Genomic DNA, 23,290 nt, shown 5'->3' on the forward strand with positions numbered 1-23,290 from the left:
ACGCAACTTCTCGGGATCCTCCAAAAATCCCACTGAAAAAATCTTAGTAAATGACCACCATTTTACTGAGATTATATTTCATCCCATATCATCTAATCTCATTTCATTTCATTTCATCCCAGTTGATTAACGTCTCAAATTAATTATCTTCATTTCATTTCACTCCATATTATCATTTTTCATAAAATTAAGAATATAAATTAAAATAAGACATGACTTAAAGGTCTTAGTTACCAGTCATAAAATCCCATAAAAAAATTATACATTTGTGGGACTTTTTGGCGGGAACGCGACGAGTGAAGTTGTGTGATGTGTTTTATTTTGAAAGTGTTTCTTAAGATTTAAATGTGTAATAACGGTGGTTTAGTAACTGTTTAATATCTATGAAAGTGCACAAATGTGGGAAAACGAAACAAAGCCGCTGGACGCAACTTCTCGGGATCCTCCAAAATGTCCACTGAAAAAATCTCAGTAAATGACCGCCATTATACTGAGATTATATTTCATCCCGTATCATCTCATCTCATTTTATTTCATTTCATCCCACTTGATTAACGTCTCAAATTAATCATCTTCATTTCATGACTTTTTTTTTTTTATTGCCCTTGTTGGCAGACGAACATACGGCCCACCTGACGGTGAGTGGTTACCGTCGCCGATGGACTTCAGCAATGCCAGGGGCGGAGCCAAGTCGCTGCCTACCGCTTAATACTCTCCACAAGCCTCGTTTGAAGAAGGACATGTCATAGCGCTCGGGAAACACCGTTGAAGGGAGCTCATTCCAAAATTGGATGGTACGTGGCAAAAAAGATCTCTGGAAACGCACTGTGGATGACCGCAGTGGCTCCAGGTAGTATGGATGAACTCTACTCCGGTGGCGGGCGGTGCGATGGTAAAAACGAGATGCCGGTATCATCTCGAACAATTCCTCAGAGCACTCCCCATGGAACATACGGTACAAAATACTGAGGGAACCGAAGTCCCTCCGCAGACCCAGAGGTTTCAAACGATCCGTGAGAATGGGATTATCGACAATCCGAACACGGCCCTCCTCTGTATGGAGTAAAATGGAAGAATCTGGTATTTGGGAGCCCCAGCCCAGAGATGGGAGCAGTATTCCACGCGAGGCCGGACTTGTGCTTTATAAAGCAAAAGCCTTTGTCCAGGCGTGAAGTACCGCTTCGCTCTGTTGAGGACTCCCAGCATTTTGGACGCCAACTTGGCTTTGCCTTCCAGATGACTCCGAAACTGGACATCGCTCGAAATGTCGACCTCAAGTATCCCAATACTCTCGGAAGGTTGCAGGGATACTCCTTGGAATTGCGGCGCCATAACAAAGGGGTCCTTCTTCGCAGTGAACGCGCAAACTTGTGTCTTTGTCGGGTTGAATTGAACCAAGTTCAATTCACCCCATTCGGAGACTCGCCCCAGAGAGTTCTCCACTTCAGACACAAGTTTTGATCGTCTCTCTTGCACCACGCTCCGAGAGAGACTCTGATGGCCGATATATCGCGCATCCCCCGTGCTGTCATCCGCATAGCAAGGCATGCTATCAATAGACAGCATGTCATTGATATACAAGATGAAAAGCGTGGGGGAGAGCACCGAACCTTGTGGAACGCCAGTGTTAATGGTCATGGTATCGGAACAGTCACCGTACACTCCATATTATCATTTTTCATAAAAATAAGACTTGAACATAAATTAAAGTAAGACATGACCTAAAGGTCTTAGTAACCAGGTCATAAAACTCCTTAAAAAAATGATACATTTGTTGTGAGTAGGTACATATATGTACGGTTTGTATGGATTTAGATGCAAATTGTTCCAGAAACATTAAATAGAAGGTAGTCATTTAAGTAACACTAGATAAAATGACTAACGTTTTTGGATTAATCGTGTCTGGGCGACTGGTGAGTTCGGTGTTTTTTTTGTAGAAGGCTATGCCCAGTTAATTAAGTAAACCAAAGCTTAACTTTAGATTCCAATTTGTTTGAAATATAATACAAAATACCTGAAGAGATGAGATGGTTACCCGTACAAATTATGGGAGTTTATAAATTTTTACCTGATTATGAAAAAATATTAGTAATAATACCTTACTGTTAGAAATGTGCACAAGTACCACTAAGTTTACGCTTGTCGTGCACCACCTATGTAGCTACCACGACCGCACAACTGGTGTAAGTGGTCACAGTGGTGCCTGTAAAATAATTTAAGAACACTGACAATTCTGAGATGAGTAAATAGTTATTTTCTAAAATCTCAGTGGTGCGCTAGGTTTATATAGGTGTTTATAATGAAACCTGGATATATCCTACTGTAGATATTGCTAATTATAAATATATTATTGCTATTGCTGCTATTGCTTGCTATTGATATTATAATAATATCATTCATTGATAGTACAATATGCTATTTCATTATAGTTTAATTAAAATCTGCCCAGTAATTTTTGTGTGGAAGAGTAACAAACAGTCAACATTCCTCACAATCTTTGCATTTATAATGTTACCTAATAAAAAGCCCAATAATACTGCTAATGCTAGAACTAAAAGATATTGCTCAACCTTGACTTGAGAAATTATGGAATACATGAACATTTTGATACAATACTCTATCTAGAGATACACCTAATCAATTGAAAGGTGTTGTATTCCCCAGGTCCACACAGATTTCTCACCTATTGCTGAGACTAGATTCCTGACCACAATCACAGAAGCAGACAGCATCAACCATGTAGCAGTATTTCTGACAGGAGCTGTACCTCTACCACCTGGAACAGCAGCAATGGTCTACTGGAGCTGGCCTGACCCAGCCGCACCTCCTAACTGGCAGCTACTTGGTCACATTTCGAACATCAAGCCATCGGCCATATTTAAGATATCAAATTTAAAAAAACTACATGAGCTAACAAGTAAGTTTTTGAGGCCAAAAAAGTTAAGATGGCTAATGCTGGTATTCAATTCCTCATCAGCTACCAATTTTATTGTTAAAAATGCATTTAGCAGAATGTGTTTGCTCACAATCGACTTTCACAAAAAACAAATAACATTGTGTAATAAAAATTAAACCCTCAAAAATTATAATTTGAGGAAATACTATACATCTAAAACAATAGACCTCAAGTCTCAAGGTCGGTAGTGGTGTTCATGTTGTGATATCTATGGGTTCCAATAACTATTCCACACCAAGTGGATAGTAGGCTCTATTACATGTCTAAGCAATAAATAAAAATAGATATGCCTAAATTACAATTGTTTTGGAATCCGCACTTCACATCTTACACATGATATGATGCTGATGAAATACAATATAAATAGTTTTTTTGTCTACCTATGTGCCAGCAGCCTCTAGGATCTATTCTGGCCACCATCCTTGGTAGCCGAGCTCATGGGACTCTGACTAAAAAAAAATCCTAACATTTACCTTATAAACAAGATAATCTATTTTGTAATGATTTTGTATTGTATTGATTTTGAATGATTGCAGATGAAAACAAATTCATGGGCACATTTGGACAGCAGCAGATATGTCACAATGCACAAATAGGAATATCTATTGAGCCTGAAGCCAATGTGCAACTATTGGCTTCATCTGTTGTAAGTAGTTACACTGTCAGTGTTCATTAGACAATAAATAAAAGTAACTCATTTCCATTTAACTTGTGAATGTATTCGTGAGTGCTCATGACAATTATCAATGTGTAGTCGTTTTAATAGTGTAGTTGGTAATGGATTTTACAGAATAAAATATTTCTACTTAATAGCTTAATGGAATACTTTTTTAGATTTAATCAAAAGTTATAAGCATTGGTATCTTTCTATATTGCATCAAAAGCCAAGTTAAAATTTTCTCAAGGTACAATTAATTATTCCTGCTAAGTAACAAGATAAAAAACACGTACACCAAATAATTGTTTATTCCAGGCACTCCAAGAAACAAACAACTATGTGACATTTGCTCAGAAAATGTTAGAAAACTTAGTCAATTTTGTAGCATCATTCTCTGTTACGCAAGATCAGATGACACCCACACCTGGTGTTTCATACATCCCGCTGAACACCCTTCACACGTGGTACCAGAACTTTGAGAGAAGGCTCCAGCAGAATCCTAATTTCTGGAAGAATTAATCAAATCAGTGATTGTTATGTAGTGTGAGTGTCAAGCTGCAGTATGTATTAAGGTTCTGATTAATAAAAACTAAATATGCTTGCTCGCTCGGCAGTGAGTTACCGAATGAAATGTAATTGGTAGGGCTCCACTAATGTAAAAATTTTACTCAGTATTTTCGCTTTTCGCGGTAAAAACTAATTTAAAATTCAAATACTGTCCACCAAAACTGAAAAAAACGCCACATTAAACTGTAAAAATACTTGTAATTATAAATTATACTAATTGACCAGCTAAAATTCCCTACATAGATATCTCAATGTTTATTTCATGAGCAATGTAAGAGACAAATTGGAAACTGGTTTTGTGAAGACATTTTATGTTTACGGTTAGTAGTCGTACGCTGTCGCCAACGGCACTACCCGGGAGTCGGCCCCCGGGCTCCACAGCTGGACATCTTACAATATTATGATGACATTAGTTCAGATGTGTTTTCACAATGTTACGGGACAGCGATGCCAAATTATGGCTGGTCTTTATTTTTTATATGACAATGAAATGTGAACTTAAGTCCTTCAGGCAATTATCCTTACAGATTGTGTTGGCATCAATTACTTTAAAATTTTAAGTGTGAAATTTAAATGCTCTTTTGACAAACTTTCGCCTCAAAAAAGTTAACAGCAGCTAACACTACTTTTACGGTTCAATCGCATTGGTTATTTGGATTTGTGAATGAACTCACGGCCCACCTGATGTTAACTGGTCACCGGAGCCCATGAATTCACTTCTATTGTACAATGGCTGCCCCACCCTTCCAACTGGAACATATTACTGCTTTACAGCGGAAATGTGCAGCACCGGGGCACCCACCCGGGGGGACCCGCAACACGCCCTGCCACTAGGCACCAGCCTCCAACCAGTACGCTAATTGTATATTTTGGCGATTTTGAATTTTTGAACGAAGACGTTTGTGAATTCCTAATGTATATAATACAATAAGCAGAGGGGGTTGATAAACGTATCTCTTAGAGTACTGAAATATACTTTTATTCAAATTTATATTAGTTGATGAAATATGTAATAATATATATAATAATATATATAATAATAATATAAATAATAAAAATATAAAATACGTTACTGTTAACTAATGTCAGATTACTTCAATTGGAAATATTCAAATTAACCTAACTTTACATACTTAAAATATTATACATAATTAGATTAATATTTCGAGCACTCGTGTATGGTAGAATAAGCTCCAAAAATAAAACGCTTTATTGTTCATTGTCGATCAACCTTAGCAATGTTGGAGAAATGATGGCGTAATGTCGGAAGTCTACGGAATAAATTAAAAAATTTAATTGACAAGAAAATTATATTTAATATTATATTAAAAATTATATTATCTTCTTTCCCCATACAATATTGTCTTTCGTGTTGCTCACATGCACTTGGCTCGTTTGGCCGAACTGGCACCAGTTTCTCTTTAAGAGAATCAGGAACTATCCAAATCCAAAGTTGAGCATGTCCCACATTCTACGCAGGTACAGTCGCGGTTGCCGCAGCACCAACGTCCTCGGAGTCGAGGTATTTTTGTCAATTTCATAGGTCACCGAGGGTTAAACTATTATTTTTGATTTATTGAATAGCGTCGGAACTATTATTAAAAGCTATATTCGAAAGATCTCGCTGCCCGTTGCAATGTAATTGTTCAATAATAATAACGAATATTTGAAGTAAGTTTTCGTCAGTCTTGTCATGGAGCATTATATTTGCCGAGATAACTTGCGAGCTACTAAATAACGGGCCTTTTTCTCGCCAAACTGCAAACAGCTTCAGTAGATACTATAGTTAAGTTTAACCCGGTGTTGTTGTCCTTGAATATTCCAACAATGAGCCTTTAACGTGCCTGTATAAGTAAGTTCACTGCGCATGTCATCGTCAGTCATCGAGCGACTGTACAGTAGTGCATTGCAATAATTCCCGAACACGCGGACAGGTGGCGCTGCACTCACTACTATATTGTCGTTACGTACATTGCACGCAATGGAACGCGATTTTGAATGACCTCTAAAGAACGTGGGGGACTGCCTTCATGTTGTAGTAGGTTAATGAAGTATTTAAGTAATTACGAAACAAGCAATATTACGTTTAGTTTTGTAAATAAATGTTCGGTTCTTGTAGATTGTTCTGGTCCTGTTACCAGGAGCTGTCACGGGTGTCCGTAGACAATCGTGTTCAATGTACGTGCCTCAGTGATGACAGCTGCCTTCAATTGTAATTAGCCGTGTATTTACAAGTAACTAACTGCGCCCGCGGCTTCGCCCGCAACGAAATGCAACTTTATATTAACACATAACGGCTATAAGACGATTCAGAAAGCCAACTATATAAGACATTTCAGAACAATTTATAGGCCAAATTTTCAAAAGATAATATCCCTGGCCGCAGCGCCACCATCCGGCACTCACGCACCCGTGCCCGTCGGAGTGGTCATGTCGCAGCCCTTTGTATATGGTTGCAAAGTTTCTTATCTATTGGGCTATTTTAGGTGTACATATATTTTATTATTTTTATATATATAGATATCGTGTGCGGGAGGCGCCAAGACTGCTTAAGAATGTTTTTTTAATAAAGAATGATTTTTATAACACTTGTGTTTCTGTTCGTCGACCGCCCCGGCCGCCCCGGGACGGTCGCCATCTTGACGCGGGGAAGAAGTTTGAGATTCGCACAACTTCAAGTGGGTTTGTGTTATTAAATAAAAAGTTTAACATTGTTAGCAGCGCGAGGGGGCCCTGTCGCCACCCCCACCGCTTGGTGCGCTCACGAGTGCTAAATTAGTGGAAACGGCAAACTCTGTTAGTTAAGTCCAAGTCAATAAAAATACGTATTCAAGAGCATGTTTTATTGAGTACAAAAACAAGTCCCCAGCTGTCCCCGGCTGTACCCAGCACAGACACCAACAAGTGACAGTGAGTAACAGACTAACACGAAGCACGCGGCTCTACAAAAAGTTGCAGATGGACAATTTAATGACATAGTGTCACTTGTGTTTTAATAAACATTCATGCAAAATAAGCGAATTTTAATTCCATAATATTTAAAAACACTTTATAGGACAAGAGTCCCCTGCGACCGGCAGCCGCCGCGGTCACTCCGCACCAGGTGGGTGGTGAGCTCGTTCACATATCAATGCGATAAATAAACAAGAGGCAAAACATTTTAGTACCACTAATTAGTCTGTTTGCCGACCCATGTACATTTTGATTTGTTTTCGAGATACTGACGAGCCGCCGCCTCCGGCTGTGGCAGTTTATTGGAACCGGTTTTACTTCATTAAAAATGTCGGGAACGACAACATTTTCAATAAAGAAAATGGTTCGAAAATGAAATCTCGCGGTGTCGGCGATGCCGCGCCGCGCTCGGCTCGCTCGGTACTTCTGTGTTATAAATAAATTAACAGTAAAATATTAAATAACAATCTAGCTAATGCGGCGCTTGTGTGCGCAATATATGTAACTCCAGCAGCAGCGGTGGAGTGGTCAGGAGTTGAAGAACTCGTGTTGGAGGGCCTGCTCCGCGGAGAGCCTGTGCGCCGGCAGCGGCTGCAGCAGCCGCCAGCACAGCGAGAACGCGCTGTCCGGGAACCCCGCCACGCTGCGGCCCGGGGACACCGCGGCGGCCTGCCCGGGCGAGGCGTACTTGTTATTGTTGTTTTATACGTTATAAAACCGATCATTGAAAATTTTGAATAGAATAAATTTCATACTTACGTCTTTATCCTCGTCTCGACAAATACACTCGTGCGTGAGGCACCGACAGTGCAAGCACGACGCCGCCGGGAGGAGGGGGCGGGGGGCGCGGGCCCGGGGGCCGGGGGTCGGCGCCGCGGGGGCCGGGGGGGGACAGCCGCGGAGGCGGGCGCACAGCTTGCGGAGACACAGCCCGCGTCGGGGGGACGATGTGATCAAACGGCGACCTAATTAATATTATAACAATATAATTGCTTTTGAGCATCGCTAATACATGGCTGGCAGCGTGTAGTTACCGAGGGCGGCGGCGGCGCGCTGCAGGGGGCGGGTGCCGAGCAGCGCGGCGAGCTCGGCGAGGGCGGCGAGGTCGTCGGCGGCGCGCAGCAGCGGGTAGCGCGCGGTGAGCACGGAGCACAGCACGACGCCGCACGCCCACGTGTCCACGGCGGTGGTCTGCGCGCCGTACCGCAGCAGCACCTCGGGGGGGCGGAAGCCCTGCGTGCCGGCGCGCGGGGCGCGGGCGGGGGGGCGCACGCTGCACGCGCCGCACACCGCGCCGCGACCCGCGCACGCGCACGGCGCCGCTCTCTGCACGCACGCACAATTTTATTCAGTACAGCTTCCAACAAAAATTAATGTTTATTTCAGGCCAAAACATTTTTTTTTTATTGCTTAGATGGGCGAACGAGCTCACAGCCCACTTGGTGTTAAGTGGTTACTGGAGCCCATAGACGTCTACAACGTAAATGCGTCACCCACCTTGAGATATAAGTTCTAAGATCTCAGTATAGTTACACATATATCCTGAACACAATATTTCTGTGGCTTGGGACATTACATTTTTATTGATTTTATTCCATCACAATGAATAAACACACAAAACTCATACCATACACTTGACGTTTCATCCAGTGGCTGCATGCACACAAAATAACATTCACATTTACAAAATGTACAATACAAGAGTAAAATCATGTTCAATGACATTAAATATGAAACAAAGAACCAAACGGAACAATAGTCACTACATATAAAGACCCCGATAGCGTTTTCACCAACGCAGATCGACGGAATATATCGTTTGTTAAGTTTTCATATACTTAGTTTGGCCATAAATACTGAGACAAAGGAAAACAAAAAAAAAATATGGCAAATAACATTTATTACTTTTACAGTGTGTTAGTTTAACACATAAATATAAAACAATTTAAAGTATAAAAAGTTTATTCGAAGTGGTCTCCATTGGCTGCAATACAGTCCTTTAAACGTTGAGGCCAGTTATCAATAGAAGCACGCACTCTTTCCATGGGAAAATTTTGTTTGTTAAAATGTTGCTCAATTGTAAAAAAATTCTCATCCGTAAGCAAAATTTTTCTATGACCTCCCTTTGCGTACCGCTTCAGTACTTGTTTCGATTTTATCACCCTATTCTCTTTTAAATTATCAGTTAAGAAATGACCAGTACGTCTCTTATAGGCTGCAAGGCCTAAGTCATCTTTTAAAATACGCGACATGGTTCTAGGTGCTATCTTCATCTCCCGAGATAAAATCTTTTGCTTTCGGACAGGATTTCTTCGAATTCTTTCCCTTACTGCTTTGACCACCTTTTTCGTACGAACACTACGTGGACGGCCAGATCTTTTTCTGTCACAAACAGAGGTCTCATCGCACCTATTAATAGCCTGGTACACAAACATTTTACTAATACCAAGCGTATGGAGTTTTAAAAATTGCATTTGGCTCCATATCTACTTTGTGTAATGCAATCACAGCGATTCGGTTCTCTTTATCACCCCACTCCATTTTAATATCGCAAAATATTGTACAATGTATTGGCGCCAAAATGAGAAAACTCAATGAGCAATCATATTATAAAATTGACAGATTCCAAATTCAAATGTAATATTTTGTTTATTTTTAATTGTAACAGTATTTATGGCCAGACTAAGTATATTGACTAAAACATTAAGCCGCCTGGAAGCTTTCAATGAAAAGTTGCCTAAACCTTATAAGATATAACAAAACAATGTATTGGTGGTATATTCTTCTTGTATAGATCTACAAATAGGTCAGCGGTGGCATATGTCTACTTTTGAAGGATAACTTACTGTACCCGTGATAGCTTTTAAAAAAGTGGTCATGTATAATGCGACAATTTTAAAGATAATTAGACAGATACAGTATTAATCCTTACCTTTTTAATACGTTAGCATTTCGTGCACATTATTAACAACATCATTTCGATTACCGTAAAATGGGGCGATTAGGGACAAATTCCAACTTTATGAGCAATTTTAAGGTAGTTGTTGATGTATATAATGCTATATCAGGATCAAAATGATTGAGTCTTGGGGGCATCTTTGTTGTCTAATTTAAAATTATGCAACTAGCATTCCAGTTTAAGCAAAAAATGCAAAAATAGGTGTAATCCCTATTTACCCGAAAATTGCGGTTAATTGGGACGAAATGAGAAATTTGCTAGGGTTGGCACTACTTTTATTTTTATATATAGTTTTAATTTATTTATTTATTTAGTTGCACCAACAAAGTGATCATAAATAAAAAAATAATTGAAAAACTGACAAAAGTACATGGCAGACATCACCTCAATTATAGGTGCAATCGACAGTGCTGATATTTCTATCTGGGTTAAGAGATTAGGTGTGTCGGTTATTCCATGGATTAATCAGATGAATACCCCCACTCTGAACAAATATTAAATATTTTATTATGTATTACTTAGACATTTTTGTCCACCTTGAGATTTCATTGATCTTGTTACATGTCTCTGCAAAATCGACTTACTTATATTAAATTGCTTATCTATTTCAACTAAAGACTTATTCCCAATTTCGCTTCGAATAAACCAGATTTTTACCAACAAATTTAAAAAATATTGTTATAACTACATAGACAACCCTACAAACCTGTACCTATTTATACTTAGGTCGTTTCCATTTCACGTATTCTCATCCCAATTGACCCCTTTTTCGTTGTTATTTGTACCTAAGACGTCCCCAATATCCCCAAAAACAACAGATTTTTACATGTATTTTTATTTAATCAAATACATTAAAACCAATAACAACTGAGACTTACTTTTAATATATATGCTGGTTTAAACACTAAATAACGTTTATAAATCATAGTCGTCTTCTGTTATTATCAAATAAATAAAAGAGAGCAAAGTTTCTAGCACTAAAATAATTACCACCACAGGAAGTTAATTTGAAACGCGATTTTTTATAAGTTAGCAGCTATTATCATGCATATTCAGAGTTGTTTTGTGAACTTTCAACATTCTACTATTGAACTACAAAAAATGGAAGATTTTGTAACGAATATAAAACTTATATTGAGCGTCGAAAGATTTTCCCGGTTTTTTCCCGATTCGCCTCTCAATCCCTAATCGCCCCATTTTACCGGTATATAATTTAATGGCACGATTACGGGCGCGAGAATAAAATTCAAACGCGTTCTCGCAGTGACCCGGTCCCCTCTTCTAGTAAACCCAACCACAACCTTAATTCAATCAAATCATTAATAAATTATAGTCCCCGTAGTGAAGACAAGCTGCTAGTTATTCAAATGTAGTTAATTAAACATTAAATAGATGAGAAAGGAAAACCCGACATACCTTGACATTGCTTCTAGGAGACAGCGGCATGGGATTAGTTTCAACAATAGATATTTTGCTAGCGTTAGTCTTCAGTGAGAGGTCAAGTGCGAGTCGCTTCGCTTCCGGTGTGGCGCCCTCGGCCTCCCGGGGACGCTTGCGGGGGGCCGAGGACCGGGGGGGCGCCGGGGGCTCCTCGTCGGTGCCGGGGACCAGTCGCTGAGCCAGGCCGAAGTCTACTAATTGATATCTAGTTAAAAAGGTAATAAACTTAGTAGAACACAAACAGTTATTCAATAAATTATCTTTACAGGTAGTTAGGTAAATAATTTTGATTTAAATATATGGACTCTATCTCCAGGCAAGGCTACGATTCCAGAAATACTTTAAGTACATTTTTTCACACAAAACTTTTCTAGAAATTCAAGTATTTTAATTTTATTTGTTTGTGTACAGTATAGCCCGGTATGCTCACCTCCTATTTTCTCGATCGTACAAAAAGTTACTGGGTTTGACGTCTCGATGTATGACACCGAACGAGTGCACGTGCCGGAGCGCCTCGAGCAGCGCGCGCATGTACTCGCGCAGCTCGGCCGCGTCCATGTCGCCCACGTACTCCTGGGAACGGATCCCAGCTCTTCCATATAATATTTTATTTAGTCCTACTGTACCCAGAGAAGGTAGATCGCTAACACTAGATCTAGATCTACCAGCCTGGTCAGTTACGTCGCTTAGTTTTTTTTCCTTCATAAACTGATGGTCTTGAGAGACCATAGCACGAGTAGTGCTTCGCAGAATCAGGACCCACTGAGAAGATCCGGCGAGAAACTCAGTGGGCTGAGTCTGTGGGTTAATTTACTCACCGAGCCCTTCGTCGCAAGCGACGGGTTCGACGAGAACGGTGACCGGTGCTTGAGGTACCTAAAAGCACCGTTAGTGGATCGGGAGGATCCTAAATGACGTGTTTTGGGTGACGACGACTGTTTACCATTCGGTCCGCAGGATCGAGAATGTGTCGCTTGTGTCGAATGTGTTGTGTTATATTAGATACTAGCGACCCGCCCTCGCTTCGCTACGGAAACATTAAAACACACATGAAACTAAAAAAAAAAAAAAAATTAAAAAAAGTAGCCTATGTTCATCAGGGACAATGTCGGCTTCTAATGGAAAAAGAATTTTTCAAATCGGTCCAGTAGTTTCGGAGCCTATTCGAAACAAACAAACAAACAAATCTTTCCTCTTTATAATATTAGTATAGATTTTCAGTACATGGTCGCACAACAGTTTTGGACTGTAAGGTGTGAAAGAGTTTTAATGTTTTGTAAAACTGTTTTCAACACAAAATCAAAGTTAATGAATTTATTTAATTTATTGTATTGTATATTGATCTGCCATTATCCTGGTCATTAAAAATCAAATCACCAACATCATCATTAATCAATTATCAAAAAAAAATATTCTACTCTTAAGCTTGTTTGCTTTTAGTACTTTGCATTGTGTAAAATATTAACTTTATATGATATTTTCTGAAATGAAAATAATTTCATTAAAAAACTAACTATTGTCATGGCAGTTTTGACACAATTAATGATTTTCTGTCTAATACTTTATGAAACTGAATGTTCATTAACACATATTATCTTTCCATAAGACTAATTTAGATTCAACTGAAACTTTGAGTATTATTTTTCCAACAGATAAGTAAATGTTCCATGATGCTATTAATGTTTGAAATATTGTTTATATAGATTGACTGACATACTCACAGAAAACTTTTTATGAGGTAGATAGGGCATTACAAATACAATAGTGTCGAGATTACGAAGACAGAGCTCCACTCCAATCACATGATGTTTGCCTCTGTAATATAACACACGTAAAATGTTCAATTAAATTAATGGATAAATACCTCTACACAAGCTAGACATTCAAACACACATTAACTCATGTGCCAATGTGGTACTATTCAGTTAATGATGGTCTTGTTACTCATAGCATATAGATATAAATTCAACAAGATTTAGGATTACGACTTAATAACCTCATCTGTAACAACAAATGATGATGTTCACACATAATGACGTGCCCTTGTGTAGATTTGACCTTGATCCATGAATGGCAGATTCCTGTGTCATTTTTAGATGAGCAGATGGCAACAACATCCCATGGGGTGATAAGTAATTACGTAGATTGTACTTTAAAATAAATTCTAGTCAAATAAATATATGGGACATAATGCCTGTGTATATTAGTAATGATGCAGATTCATTTTTAAAACATACCCTATGTCCTGTAGACACCTTAACTCGTGTTCAATCCGAGCTGGATGTGCAGTAGGTACCAAGTGTTTTATGGCAAACCAACGCTTGTCTTTGTCTAGCAAAGATGAATGCTGTCTCAGTGAGCCTAAATACACTGAACTAAATGTTCCTTCTCCTATCTTTCGGTGCACTTCAAAAATCTTGTCCAGTTTTGGTAGCTTATATAAAAGTTCACATATTTGTTCACCTAGAGATAAATACAATAATTATTTTAAATTATTAATGTACTTATTTATTGGATGTCTATGTGTTTAATGACACAGTTTTGTCTTCACTGTGTAATCGGGTGAACAATCTCATGTAGTATCTGATGTTAGGTGGTTACCAGAGCATATAAAAATCACAATGTGAATGCTGCCAATCACCATAAGACTTGAAAACAACTGTCTCAGTTGTACTAACTATTGTATAAGTTACATTTTTGTGTGTTTGATTCTTATTCACTAAGTTATGGCGGAAGTCATTCAGGAACATGTATTAAGTTGTGTGTATTTTATAAGAAAAAATTATACCTGTCTACTTCATTTCACCACAGGTATTATGGTGGTTATATAACAGATATAATAAAATAATTAGGTTCAATCTATTGAGAGATGGTTCTTCTCATAATAAGTGTAATATTAAGGCTAATACATAAGGTAATACTTTGATTGACATTCACGATGCTTATGAAAGTAATATGATCTATCTTCTATTTACAAATCGTTATATTTCTGTCTTTTTAAAAACGACTTCAAAAGGGGAGGAGATATACATTTTTTTTACTTTTCTTAGAACTTTTTTTAGGATATTTTAATGATTCTTTTTTATTTGAAGAGCGATGGTTCTCATGTGCTCCTATTTAAAGTTTATTGAGATCTGACCAGTAGTTTTTGAACTATGTATCCATAAGTGATGCAAATTTAATTGACTTCAACTAATTGAATTGTTTTGTACATATGTAATTAATAATAAATAACAGTAAACAAGTCATGCACGATCATCCGGCCCCAAATCAGGATTCCGTGATATGGGTACACGTTTGCCCGGGAGTCAAACCCACGAGCCCTGGTACAATAGTCTAGGGCGCTAACTACTGCACCACCAGGTCAGTCAAAGTACGTTAATACGATTTTTAATTTACTTTTTTTAAAATAATTATTCTTATTATTTTTTATCTAAACTTACGTTCAGAAGAATCAGAAGTCTCATTTTCATTTTTATTTTCTTTGAGCTTTTTATGAGAACGTAACCCTTCTCTTATTTCAAATCCCCTAGATCTGGACATATTGGTTTAATTTATGAGTAGTTATATTTCCTCATATGGGTTGTTTTGCTGAATATTGTAAATTATAAAATAAATAACACGGGAACGGAGAAACAAGAAACACAAAACAATTGAAATTTCTTAGTTTTCGAATACAAGAAAGCGAAGAAATCACATTGTACAGCCGTGACTCTTAATTTTATTTTCATGACATAAATTATCGAATATAAAAAAAGGCCTTATCTGTTACACGAATATTAAAACACAAGTGAATGAAGAGAACGAATATCCTAAAATGGATTATGGAATATCATGATGACGGAGTGGTTGTGGCCTATTTTTTTTTTTTTTTCTCCTACCTAAGCTGAGAGCCTTGAGAGGCTATGTCAGCGTAACCCTAACTTTAGTAGGTGAGCTCACGGGGCTCAAACCTGACGATGTTGCTAACACGAACCCTAGCAAGAGTCGTGCTTCGCAGAATCTACCACCGGATCGGAAACGCGACCCACTGAGAAGATCCGGCGAGAAACTCAGTGGGCTGTGTCTGAGAGTTAATTTGCTCGTCGAGCCCTTCGACGCAAGCGTCGGGTTCGACGAGAACGGTGACCGGTGCTTGAAGTACCTAAAAGCACCGTTAGTGGATCGGGAGGATCCGAGATGACGTGTTTTGGGCGACGTCGACTGCTTTCCATTCTGTCCGCAGGATCGGGAATGGGTTGTGGCCTAAATGATGCCCGATGCATTTATGTCGAACGATACGATAATACCAATATTCGAGTCCAGCAGACAGCAATTATTTTTTCTAGTGAAATACGTATCTACTTAAAACATATTCATGAATAACTTTCACGATGTTGCGAATAAACCAGATTCGGATGCGTCGTCTACGCCGCTACACCTAGATGAAACCCGAAATACAAAGTGGGAAAGTTATTTAGAAGGACTCGCACCTTTTCATCAAGCATATTGGCGACTAGCTAGGCGACCCTCCAATTGGAAACTATCGCCACTACGCATCTTTTCGTATGGGCCTCAGGCCAACTAGCAGATATACTGCAAGAGCAATGCTCCACCAGTGCTCAAACTGCTAATCCCGAACAGACGGAGTTGGTCGACAGGAAGCGACAAACGTCAGCCGGAGTCCTACAAGGCTCCGTTCTCTCACTACTACTTTTTAGCTTACAGTTGACTCTTTTCGCTAATGATACGCCTATCAAGTACTTGAAGTGTTGTAAAATTAAACCACCCGCACAGTTTAAAACACTATCAGTTTATTGTCAAAGAACAGTGTGCTTAGTGAGAGTTTTTTAACGTTTTCGATAGCGTAAAAGTTAACCCAATTTTGTCTACTTGGAACAGTGCCCCTAGCGGCAAACGTACTCAAACGATCCTATTCCATACAAATATAAGCTAACTTTTACACCATCCAGAACGTTAAAAAACTCTCACTAAGCACACAGAAAGAACACACACAAAGAAGGAGAAGAGAGTGAAGTTATGAGAAACATTTGTCCATTCAACACACAATTAATTATTAAAATTTAAATCTAGTTTTACATCTTACAATGTATGTAATAATTACAATATAATGTTACAAGTAATTTTTAACATGCTACATACTCGAGCAGGAAAATGTCGTTCATGCATTATAAACTAAAGATCGCGGCCACCACTTTAGGACAGTGGTTCCGGAAGTGGCATGCGCGTCGACATTAACCCCACGAAAATCACAGCCGTACTGTTACGGTGTGGATCCTTTAAAAAAAAGGAAGCTGTGGCTGGCACTGAGTTTATTTTCTAAAAAAAATAGTAAATAGTACAAACGATGTGTGTTTCCGCTACTCATGCCAAATCTGTTCTGCCGCGCTTTAGCCACAAATCGTCTTTATATGAAACGATGCACCTTAGTCTGCATTATTATTTATATTGCGTTATTATTGAGGAACATATGTAACAGTACTCTTCAAAAGAGTTCGCCCTCACGATACCACAGCTAGCATTTCGCCCAGAATTAAGTGGGGTAACGCCATGCCCGCCATCAAAATTTTGATGGCCGTTTGAGGGTAAGCCCTGGGCAACGTAGACCAAGTGCAGAAAGGAGAACAGAAGGATGAAATTCGGTCCCCACATTAAGTCAGTAAGCGAACGATCCGCGTTCCTACTCGATCGACTCTATGCCATGATAGCAAGCGAAGTAAATTGTCCCTTAGTAACAAGGTGACACTAGAAAACTTAGGTCATCCAATCCTGTTTCTGCAGAATAACCGCCGCGGCGCCGTAGCACTGTGGTACGTGGGGAATATCGATCTTCACGACAATTTAAATTCAGAACCGATGTATATCTAGAGGCTAGAAATGTTGTAAAATTAAGTAAAATTGAATATCAAAATTAAATTCTATGTTGTAAAGTTAAAATTAAGTAAGTAGCGTTCTCGCTACTTCGACAAAGAAGCGCGACTCGATAACCCTCCCATAGTGATTACTTATCTGATCTCCCGAGATTCACTTTTAGTTTTTTCAACCTCTTCAAGCACCGGTCACTGTCTTTGTCGAACTCGTCGATTAGGTACGACATTGACGAAGAGTTAGACGAGCGAACTAATCCATAGACATAGCCCACTGAGTTTCTCGACGGATTCTCAGTGGGTCGCGAATCCGATCCAGTGGTGATTCTGCGACGCACTGCTCTTCCTAGGGCTAGCAATTTTTTTCAGGTTGAGCCTGTGAACTCAACGATCCGTCCGCGAGAAGGTGAAATACTAGTCAGAAGAAAAAAAACATCGGCTTAAAGGTCTCGTTACCAGTTCATAAAATCTTAATTATAGATTATCTTAGGACTCAGAACTCTCAAATATATTAAGTGTATAATCTATGCTCAGAACTCAGAAATTTTCACCACATAAAGTTATAGTTTTTTAAAGATGTTTCTGCGAAATATTTCACGTGCTATATACAATTGTAGTGGAAGGGTATGTGCGTTTCTAAGATAAACATGCAACATGTACGTGCGATACCAAGCATTCTTAATAACAGGACGATTATTATTGAATATCAAAATGTTTTGAAACCTTTCATTTCTGCTGGAAAATAGTAAAAAGGTTTTCGCCAGTCCAGTAGTGGCTATACTGTTATTATATTACTTGTTTTTAATGTGCAATATATTTCACTCGTATTTTCAGGCATCCTATGTAACAAAAGTACCAAAACCGGAGGTTCCAAAGAATCCTTTAGAGAAAGTCTATTCGGCATCTCAACAGAAAGATAATGGTATCATTTATGACAAAAAACCATTTAAAATAACTTTGGAAGCTGGTAAAACATATCACTGGTGTCTTTGCGGACGTTCCAAGAGACAGCCCTTATGCGACGGAACACACAAAGACATATTCCTTAAGGTCACGCAGAGGTATGTTACAACAATAATATATATTGGACTTTATTTACCACAGTTTGAGTGGTTACAAAATTGCTTATCCCTTGGTCTGTATGTAGATAATTGGTGCCCTACATAGTGCACTGTAATTATGTTGACTTCTGTTACTAAGGCGCCGAAATATCTAATAAAGTTTGAGGCAGATGAATCCAAAGACACTGCAAATGAACCTATTTCTAAGAGACCCAAGAGACAAAATATACCTTAAAAACAAAATAATTCAAAGTTAAGCAATGCTTCGTATCAGGAATCGACATAATTACATCTGTACGCCACATACACACCGTTGACCTACTTGGCAGTCAAAGGGCTAACATAATAAAATACTAATAGTAAAAGCACTTGTCCAATGACTTAAATTTTGGTTGAAAGCCTGACTTTTTTAGCTAAGTACTCACAAAAAAAGATAACAGCATCTGAAATCTTAACACTTTAATGCATCTCATATTAAGTGTAAACAAACGCTTCCAACTTCCTTGTTTTGTTTAGATCAACTGTATTTAAAAGACTACAATGTTTATGAGATAATTGTAATAAAAGCATAAGCCAGCACCAGATTTAAACTAATTACATGAAACAAGATAGTATTGTTTCCCCTCTTTATGATATCCTTCGAAAAGACATCCCTCGGCCTATTAATATTAATTCGGTATTAACTTTAGTATATTCTAAAAATGTAAATATTCAATAAAACTTTTTATCTACTAATAATATTTATCTATAAAGTAGTTAGTCTAATATATTTGTTTGAGCTGTTCTTAAAATCACAGATTCGCATATGAAAAAAGTGATCATATTTATTTGTATTAAATTTTTTTTTCTCTAAGCATCTGTCATTTTTGTCGATACTGTGATGTTGGCAAAATGAATGCCTTAGGAGTTGGAGTCAATTTGTTTTTATAAAAAAAACTAGGTAGTATCTCATATTATAAGGTATCATTAAAAATAATACTTCACAAATTTGTTTTTATAAAAAAAAACTAGATAGTAGTATCTTATCTTATAAGGTATGATTAAAAATATTACTTCATCGCTTAATAATTGAAAATGAAAAAAACAATAATTCATAGATAGGTTTTTGCATTTCAGTTCAAAATGTTCTCTTCATAATCACAAACAAGAATTCATTTACTCCCTATGCATATTTGATGCTTCCTTATTAATATTAGGTTTAAAAATTGAAATTCGATTGAAATATTCGTAGCTCAGACACTATAGCATTAAATAGGATAAAGTTGAAAATCAAATGTAGTGTTACTTAATCTTGGAAACTTTCTTTTTTTCAGGCCCATTAGATTCACAGTAGAAAAAACAAAGGATTATTGGCTGTGTAATTGTAAACAGACCAAGCTTAGACCTTTCTGTGATGGCACACACAAAAACAAAGATATACAAGAAGCTAATGTTAAAATTTAATTTTAAGCAGAAACAAAATATCGATTATACTCCCTTAGATAGTTTATAGGACCCACTATGTGATTAAAATTGTACAAAGATAAAAATTTGTTTCTGTAGATTTTACCCTGAAAATAAAACATGTTTTTAGTTAACATGTTTATTGCCACATCACCCATATCTGGGTGACAAGTATGCTTCATGGAGCCCAGTCACCCACGTACAGGTGATACTCTTGTTTGAAGTAATAGGATTTGAGTTGGATTTTAAAAGGAATTTTATGGTATGACCACTATTATGTAATTATAAGATGGGGAACATAAAAATACTAAAAAGATACATACAATACCTTTTATTAATTAAGCCCAAAAACTTGTCTATTTCTCATTTTAAAACAAAGTTCTTTGCAATAAATAGAATATATATTATATAATCATATTATATGAGATCTAAGAATATAACATTCAAGTTATATTGTTTATATTACTACATGTCAATTGGTAACATTACAGCACATTGAGAGTCAGTACCAATGAGAAACAAATGAATTGAGCCAGGTGAAATGTGTTATAAGATCTAAAAAAAGCATAAAGTCAGACTAATTATTGATAGGTACTACATAAATACTTTATTAATGCATACATGTATGTATGTATATACTATATTACGGTCCCCAACTTATGCCAGGATATACCAGTTCGAGGAGGCAGTCTTCTCCCGGTGATGGTCAAGGGGCGAGCTAAGGGGGTTGAGGCTGCGCCGCACGCTATCGTCACTCTAGCGCGCTGGCACCAGGAGGACGGAGCGGCCCGTCGGCGACTGCGGACTGCGATGCGGTTCGCATTTTCGTCGTCCGGTCGGCGGTGTATCGCGTTCCGACCCGGCAGGCTGATTCTGGCCCAGCGGGGTATCCCGGAACACCAGTGGCATCGCCCAGGCGGCCTGGTAGGGCCGCCGTACCGCGAAGACCGACGTCGTTGGTCGTCGACTATCGCCTCGACGACCCGTCGGTCGGGCGTCCTCAGGGTGGCGCCGCGTGTCTGGTTGTAGTGCTGACCGCGGGAACCCCCCTACTCTGACCGGGTTCTGACCCCGGACGGAGATCAGACGTCGGGTGTAAGAGTGCAGGGGAGTCGTTTAGTGGGTGGGCCCTAAAATCCTTGGGCCCGCGATCTGCTCTCAACACCTGCAGATCGTTGAGTCTCACATACCCCGCGCGCCCCTTATGCGCGGTAACCTCGTAGGTGGTTCGGCCCCGGCCCGGAAAAAAAAACAAAAGTATATACCAGTTCAAAATTCGCCACACATTCAGTTGCAGGATAATTCTTAAGATTGTAGTCTCAACAAATGTTTATTTCTACACAGTGAATACTTGCAAACCATAATTAATTGTAATGGATTTGTTACTGTTAGGCATTGCCGAACCAGTTAACTTTTCTAATCCTTTCTTTTGTGCTGTTTTACATTTTTGTACTTTTTGCTTAGAACATATTTTAAGGTCGTCGTGGCCTAAAGCATAAAACGTCCGGGGCATTCGAATCTAGCGATGCAACGGTATTCGAATCCCGCAGGCGGGTACCAATTTTTCTAATCAAATACGTATTTAACAACTGTTCACGATTGACTTCCACTGTGAAGGAATAACATCATGTAATAAACATCAAACCCGCAAAAAATATGATTTACGTACTTACTAGTGGTAGGACCTCTTGTGAGTCCGCACGGGTAGCTACCACTACCCTAGATACTTCTGCCGCAAAACAGTAATGCGTTTCGGGTTAAAGGGTGGGGCAGCTCTCGTAACTATACTGAGACCTTAGAACTTATATTTCAAGGTGCGTGGCGCATTTACGTTGTAGATGTCTATGGGCTCCAGTAACCACTTAACACCAGGTGGACCGTGAGCTCGTCCAACCATCCATATAAAAAACAAATATTATTATTATTTCATACAGAAACTTGCTCTGCAGTCATTCACAACAAACTAAATTTTTAATCATTTCACCTGAACCATACTACGAGACATTCTGGTGAGCATATTTCACATCTCCCATACCATTGTCAACAGGGCAAAGCGTGTCCTCAACAGATGACCCGAAAATATGGATAAAAAATGTGAGGAGTGCACTTTATGAAAAACCAGCACTAATGATCATGGTATCGAAGCAGCATCCGTCATTGACGACTGAGTCCTTACATTTTAAATAAAAAACAAGCGAACCAAAGTCCGTTGGAATTTCCAGGAGTATCTGAGACAAAGTGTTCTACGCCGAATCCTATCGAAGACCTTCGTAGCATTATCAAGGTTCAAAATTAGATCTATTTCTTTCAATAGGATTAGGCTACTAAATTCACAACATGAATTTGTTGATGATGTTGTCAACAACACCGATTAACATATTCGTATTTTTTTCGTCTCGAGAGCCGAACCTCTTACGAAATCTTCGCGTCTGGGCGCGCGTATGTGGGACCAGTCTGCAGATGTTAGAAGCGGACCGCGGGAATTTAGGACCCTACCCGCTAAACGACTCTCCTCGACTCGACACTCTTTCCCCCGACATCCGATTTAAGTCCGGGTTCAGAACCCGCCTGCCGGGTCGGAACGCGATATGCCGCCGACCGGGCTACTCTTCCACAGTATGATGTTTAAGTATGTATTTAAGGACCGGGAAAAATAGTAGAGATAATGGATTTCATAACAGCTGCCCGAGCTCCTCCAAAAGAGACCTAACAACTCAAGAGCAGCTGCTTCGCAAATGAATCTACTACCGGATCAGAATAGCGAATTGCTGAGAAAATCCGTCGAGAAACACAGTGGGCTGATGCATGGGTTAAGTTGCACATCGAACTCTTTGCCGAGCTTGAAGAGTACGGTTAGCAGTCCCTATGCCTATAGTCGGATTTTTAATTAGACGAAGCCAGCTGACAGTAGCTTATGTCACTTTGTGAAATAATGTTGCTATATTTAAAGTAATAGTGATGCGTTCAGTTCTCGTTCAATCACATGAATGAACAATGAGTGTGAAGAGTTAATCATTAATTTCAAACTATAAAAGAATATTATTTATATTTTACAATAAAATTGTATTAAAGTGCTCCAATATATGTTACTAGTAGTACGTAACTACAATCAGTTTTTTTATTTTCATTACCTACCTATAATTGTTATATTTTATACGTCTACAATTTCAACTATATGATGTATTAGAAATAGGACAGTCTTACAAGCTTCATCGCAATGTTTTTCTTAATGTTTAAAACACTCGATATTCAGTACAGGTAGATACTATAGGAACATAATATTTCGTCGAAAACTCGTTGGTATGTACAAAGCACGCCTAAAATTCTAACCCCGTACCCGATATCGGCAATTCGGCACACCAACTATTCACTAGACAATCGAGGCAA

At 38.7% G+C, this 23,290-nt stretch overlaps 3 protein-coding genes across 4 annotated transcripts; 2 read left to right on the top strand and 1 right to left on the bottom strand.

The window, feature by feature from the left end:
- The first annotated feature begins 1,772 nt into the window (after positions 1–1,772).
- On the top strand, positions 1,773–6,767 carry LOC101741726 (protein OPI10 homolog). Its single transcript, XM_004928665.5, has 4 exons — positions 1,773–1,913; positions 2,665–2,917; positions 3,493–3,602; positions 3,930–6,767. The coding sequence occupies exons 1-4, from the start codon at positions 1,875–1,877 to the stop codon at positions 4,131–4,133; spliced, it is 606 nt and encodes a 201-aa protein (XP_004928722.1). The 5' UTR covers positions 1,773–1,874; the 3' UTR covers positions 4,134–6,767.
- A 242-nt stretch (positions 6,768–7,009) lies between these two features.
- On the bottom strand, positions 7,010–15,505 carry LOC101745829 (cell division cycle 7-related protein kinase). The gene is made up of 8 exons (XM_038015895.2): positions 14,976–15,505; positions 13,770–13,995; positions 13,254–13,347; positions 11,963–12,105; positions 11,509–11,737; positions 8,168–8,459; positions 7,893–8,098; positions 7,010–7,802 (listed from the first exon to the last, which is right to left on the bottom strand). Exons 1-8 carry the CDS (start codon positions 15,073–15,075, stop codon positions 7,662–7,664), a joined length of 1,431 nt encoding a protein of 476 aa, XP_037871823.1. The 5' UTR covers positions 15,076–15,505; the 3' UTR covers positions 7,010–7,661.
- Positions 15,506–17,893: 2,388 nt separating this feature from the next.
- On the top strand, positions 17,894–19,989 carry LOC101741493 (CDGSH iron-sulfur domain-containing protein 3, mitochondrial). 2 transcript variants are annotated; one of them, XM_004928663.5, is made up of 3 exons: positions 17,894–18,023; positions 18,234–18,460; positions 19,774–19,989. In XM_004928663.5, exons 1-3 carry the CDS (start codon positions 17,976–17,978, stop codon positions 19,901–19,903), a joined length of 405 nt encoding a protein of 134 aa, XP_004928720.1. In that variant the 5' UTR covers positions 17,894–17,975; the 3' UTR covers positions 19,904–19,989. The 2 variants fall into 2 exon arrangements, with proteins under 2 accessions (XP_004928720.1, XP_004928721.1); XM_004928664.5 differs by having other exon boundaries at positions 17,921–18,055.
- The last annotated feature ends 3,301 nt before the right edge of the window (positions 19,990–23,290 follow it).

Source organism: Bombyx mori, chromosome 15, assembly GCF_030269925.1.
Source record: "Bombyx mori chromosome 15, ASM3026992v2".
Lineage (NCBI taxonomy): Eukaryota > Metazoa > Arthropoda > Insecta > Lepidoptera > Bombycidae > Bombyx > Bombyx mori.

Coding starts and splice junctions, on each gene's coding strand:
- LOC101741493 (XM_004928663.5), top strand. CDS start 17,976: ATGTTTCTGCGAAATATTTCACGTGCTATATACAATTGTAGTGGAAGG. Junction 18,024..18,233: donor TATACAATTGTAGTGGAAGG/GTATGTGCGTTT, acceptor TCGTATTTTCAG/GCATCCTATGTAACAAAAGT. Junction 18,461..19,773: donor TTCCTTAAGGTCACGCAGAG/GTATGTTACAAC, acceptor TCTTTTTTTCAG/GCCCATTAGATTCACAGTAG.
- LOC101745829 (XM_038015895.2), bottom strand. CDS start 15,075: ATGTCCAGATCTAGGGGATTTGAAATAAGAGAAGGGTTACGTTCTCAT. Junction 13,348..13,769: donor AGGTGTCTACAGGACATAGG/GTATGTTTTAAA, acceptor GTTATATTACAG/AGGCAAACATCATGTGATTG. Junction 8,099..8,167: donor GCGCGCCGCCGCCGCCCTCG/GTAACTACACGC, acceptor AATATTAATTAG/GTCGCCGTTTGATCACATCG.
- LOC101741726 (XM_004928665.5), top strand. CDS start 1,875: ATGACTAACGTTTTTGGATTAATCGTGTCTGGGCGACTG. Junction 1,914..2,664: donor TAATCGTGTCTGGGCGACTG/GTGAGTTCGGTG, acceptor TGTATTCCCCAG/GTCCACACAGATTTCTCACC. Junction 3,603..3,929: donor AACTATTGGCTTCATCTGTT/GTAAGTAGTTAC, acceptor TGTTTATTCCAG/GCACTCCAAGAAACAAACAA.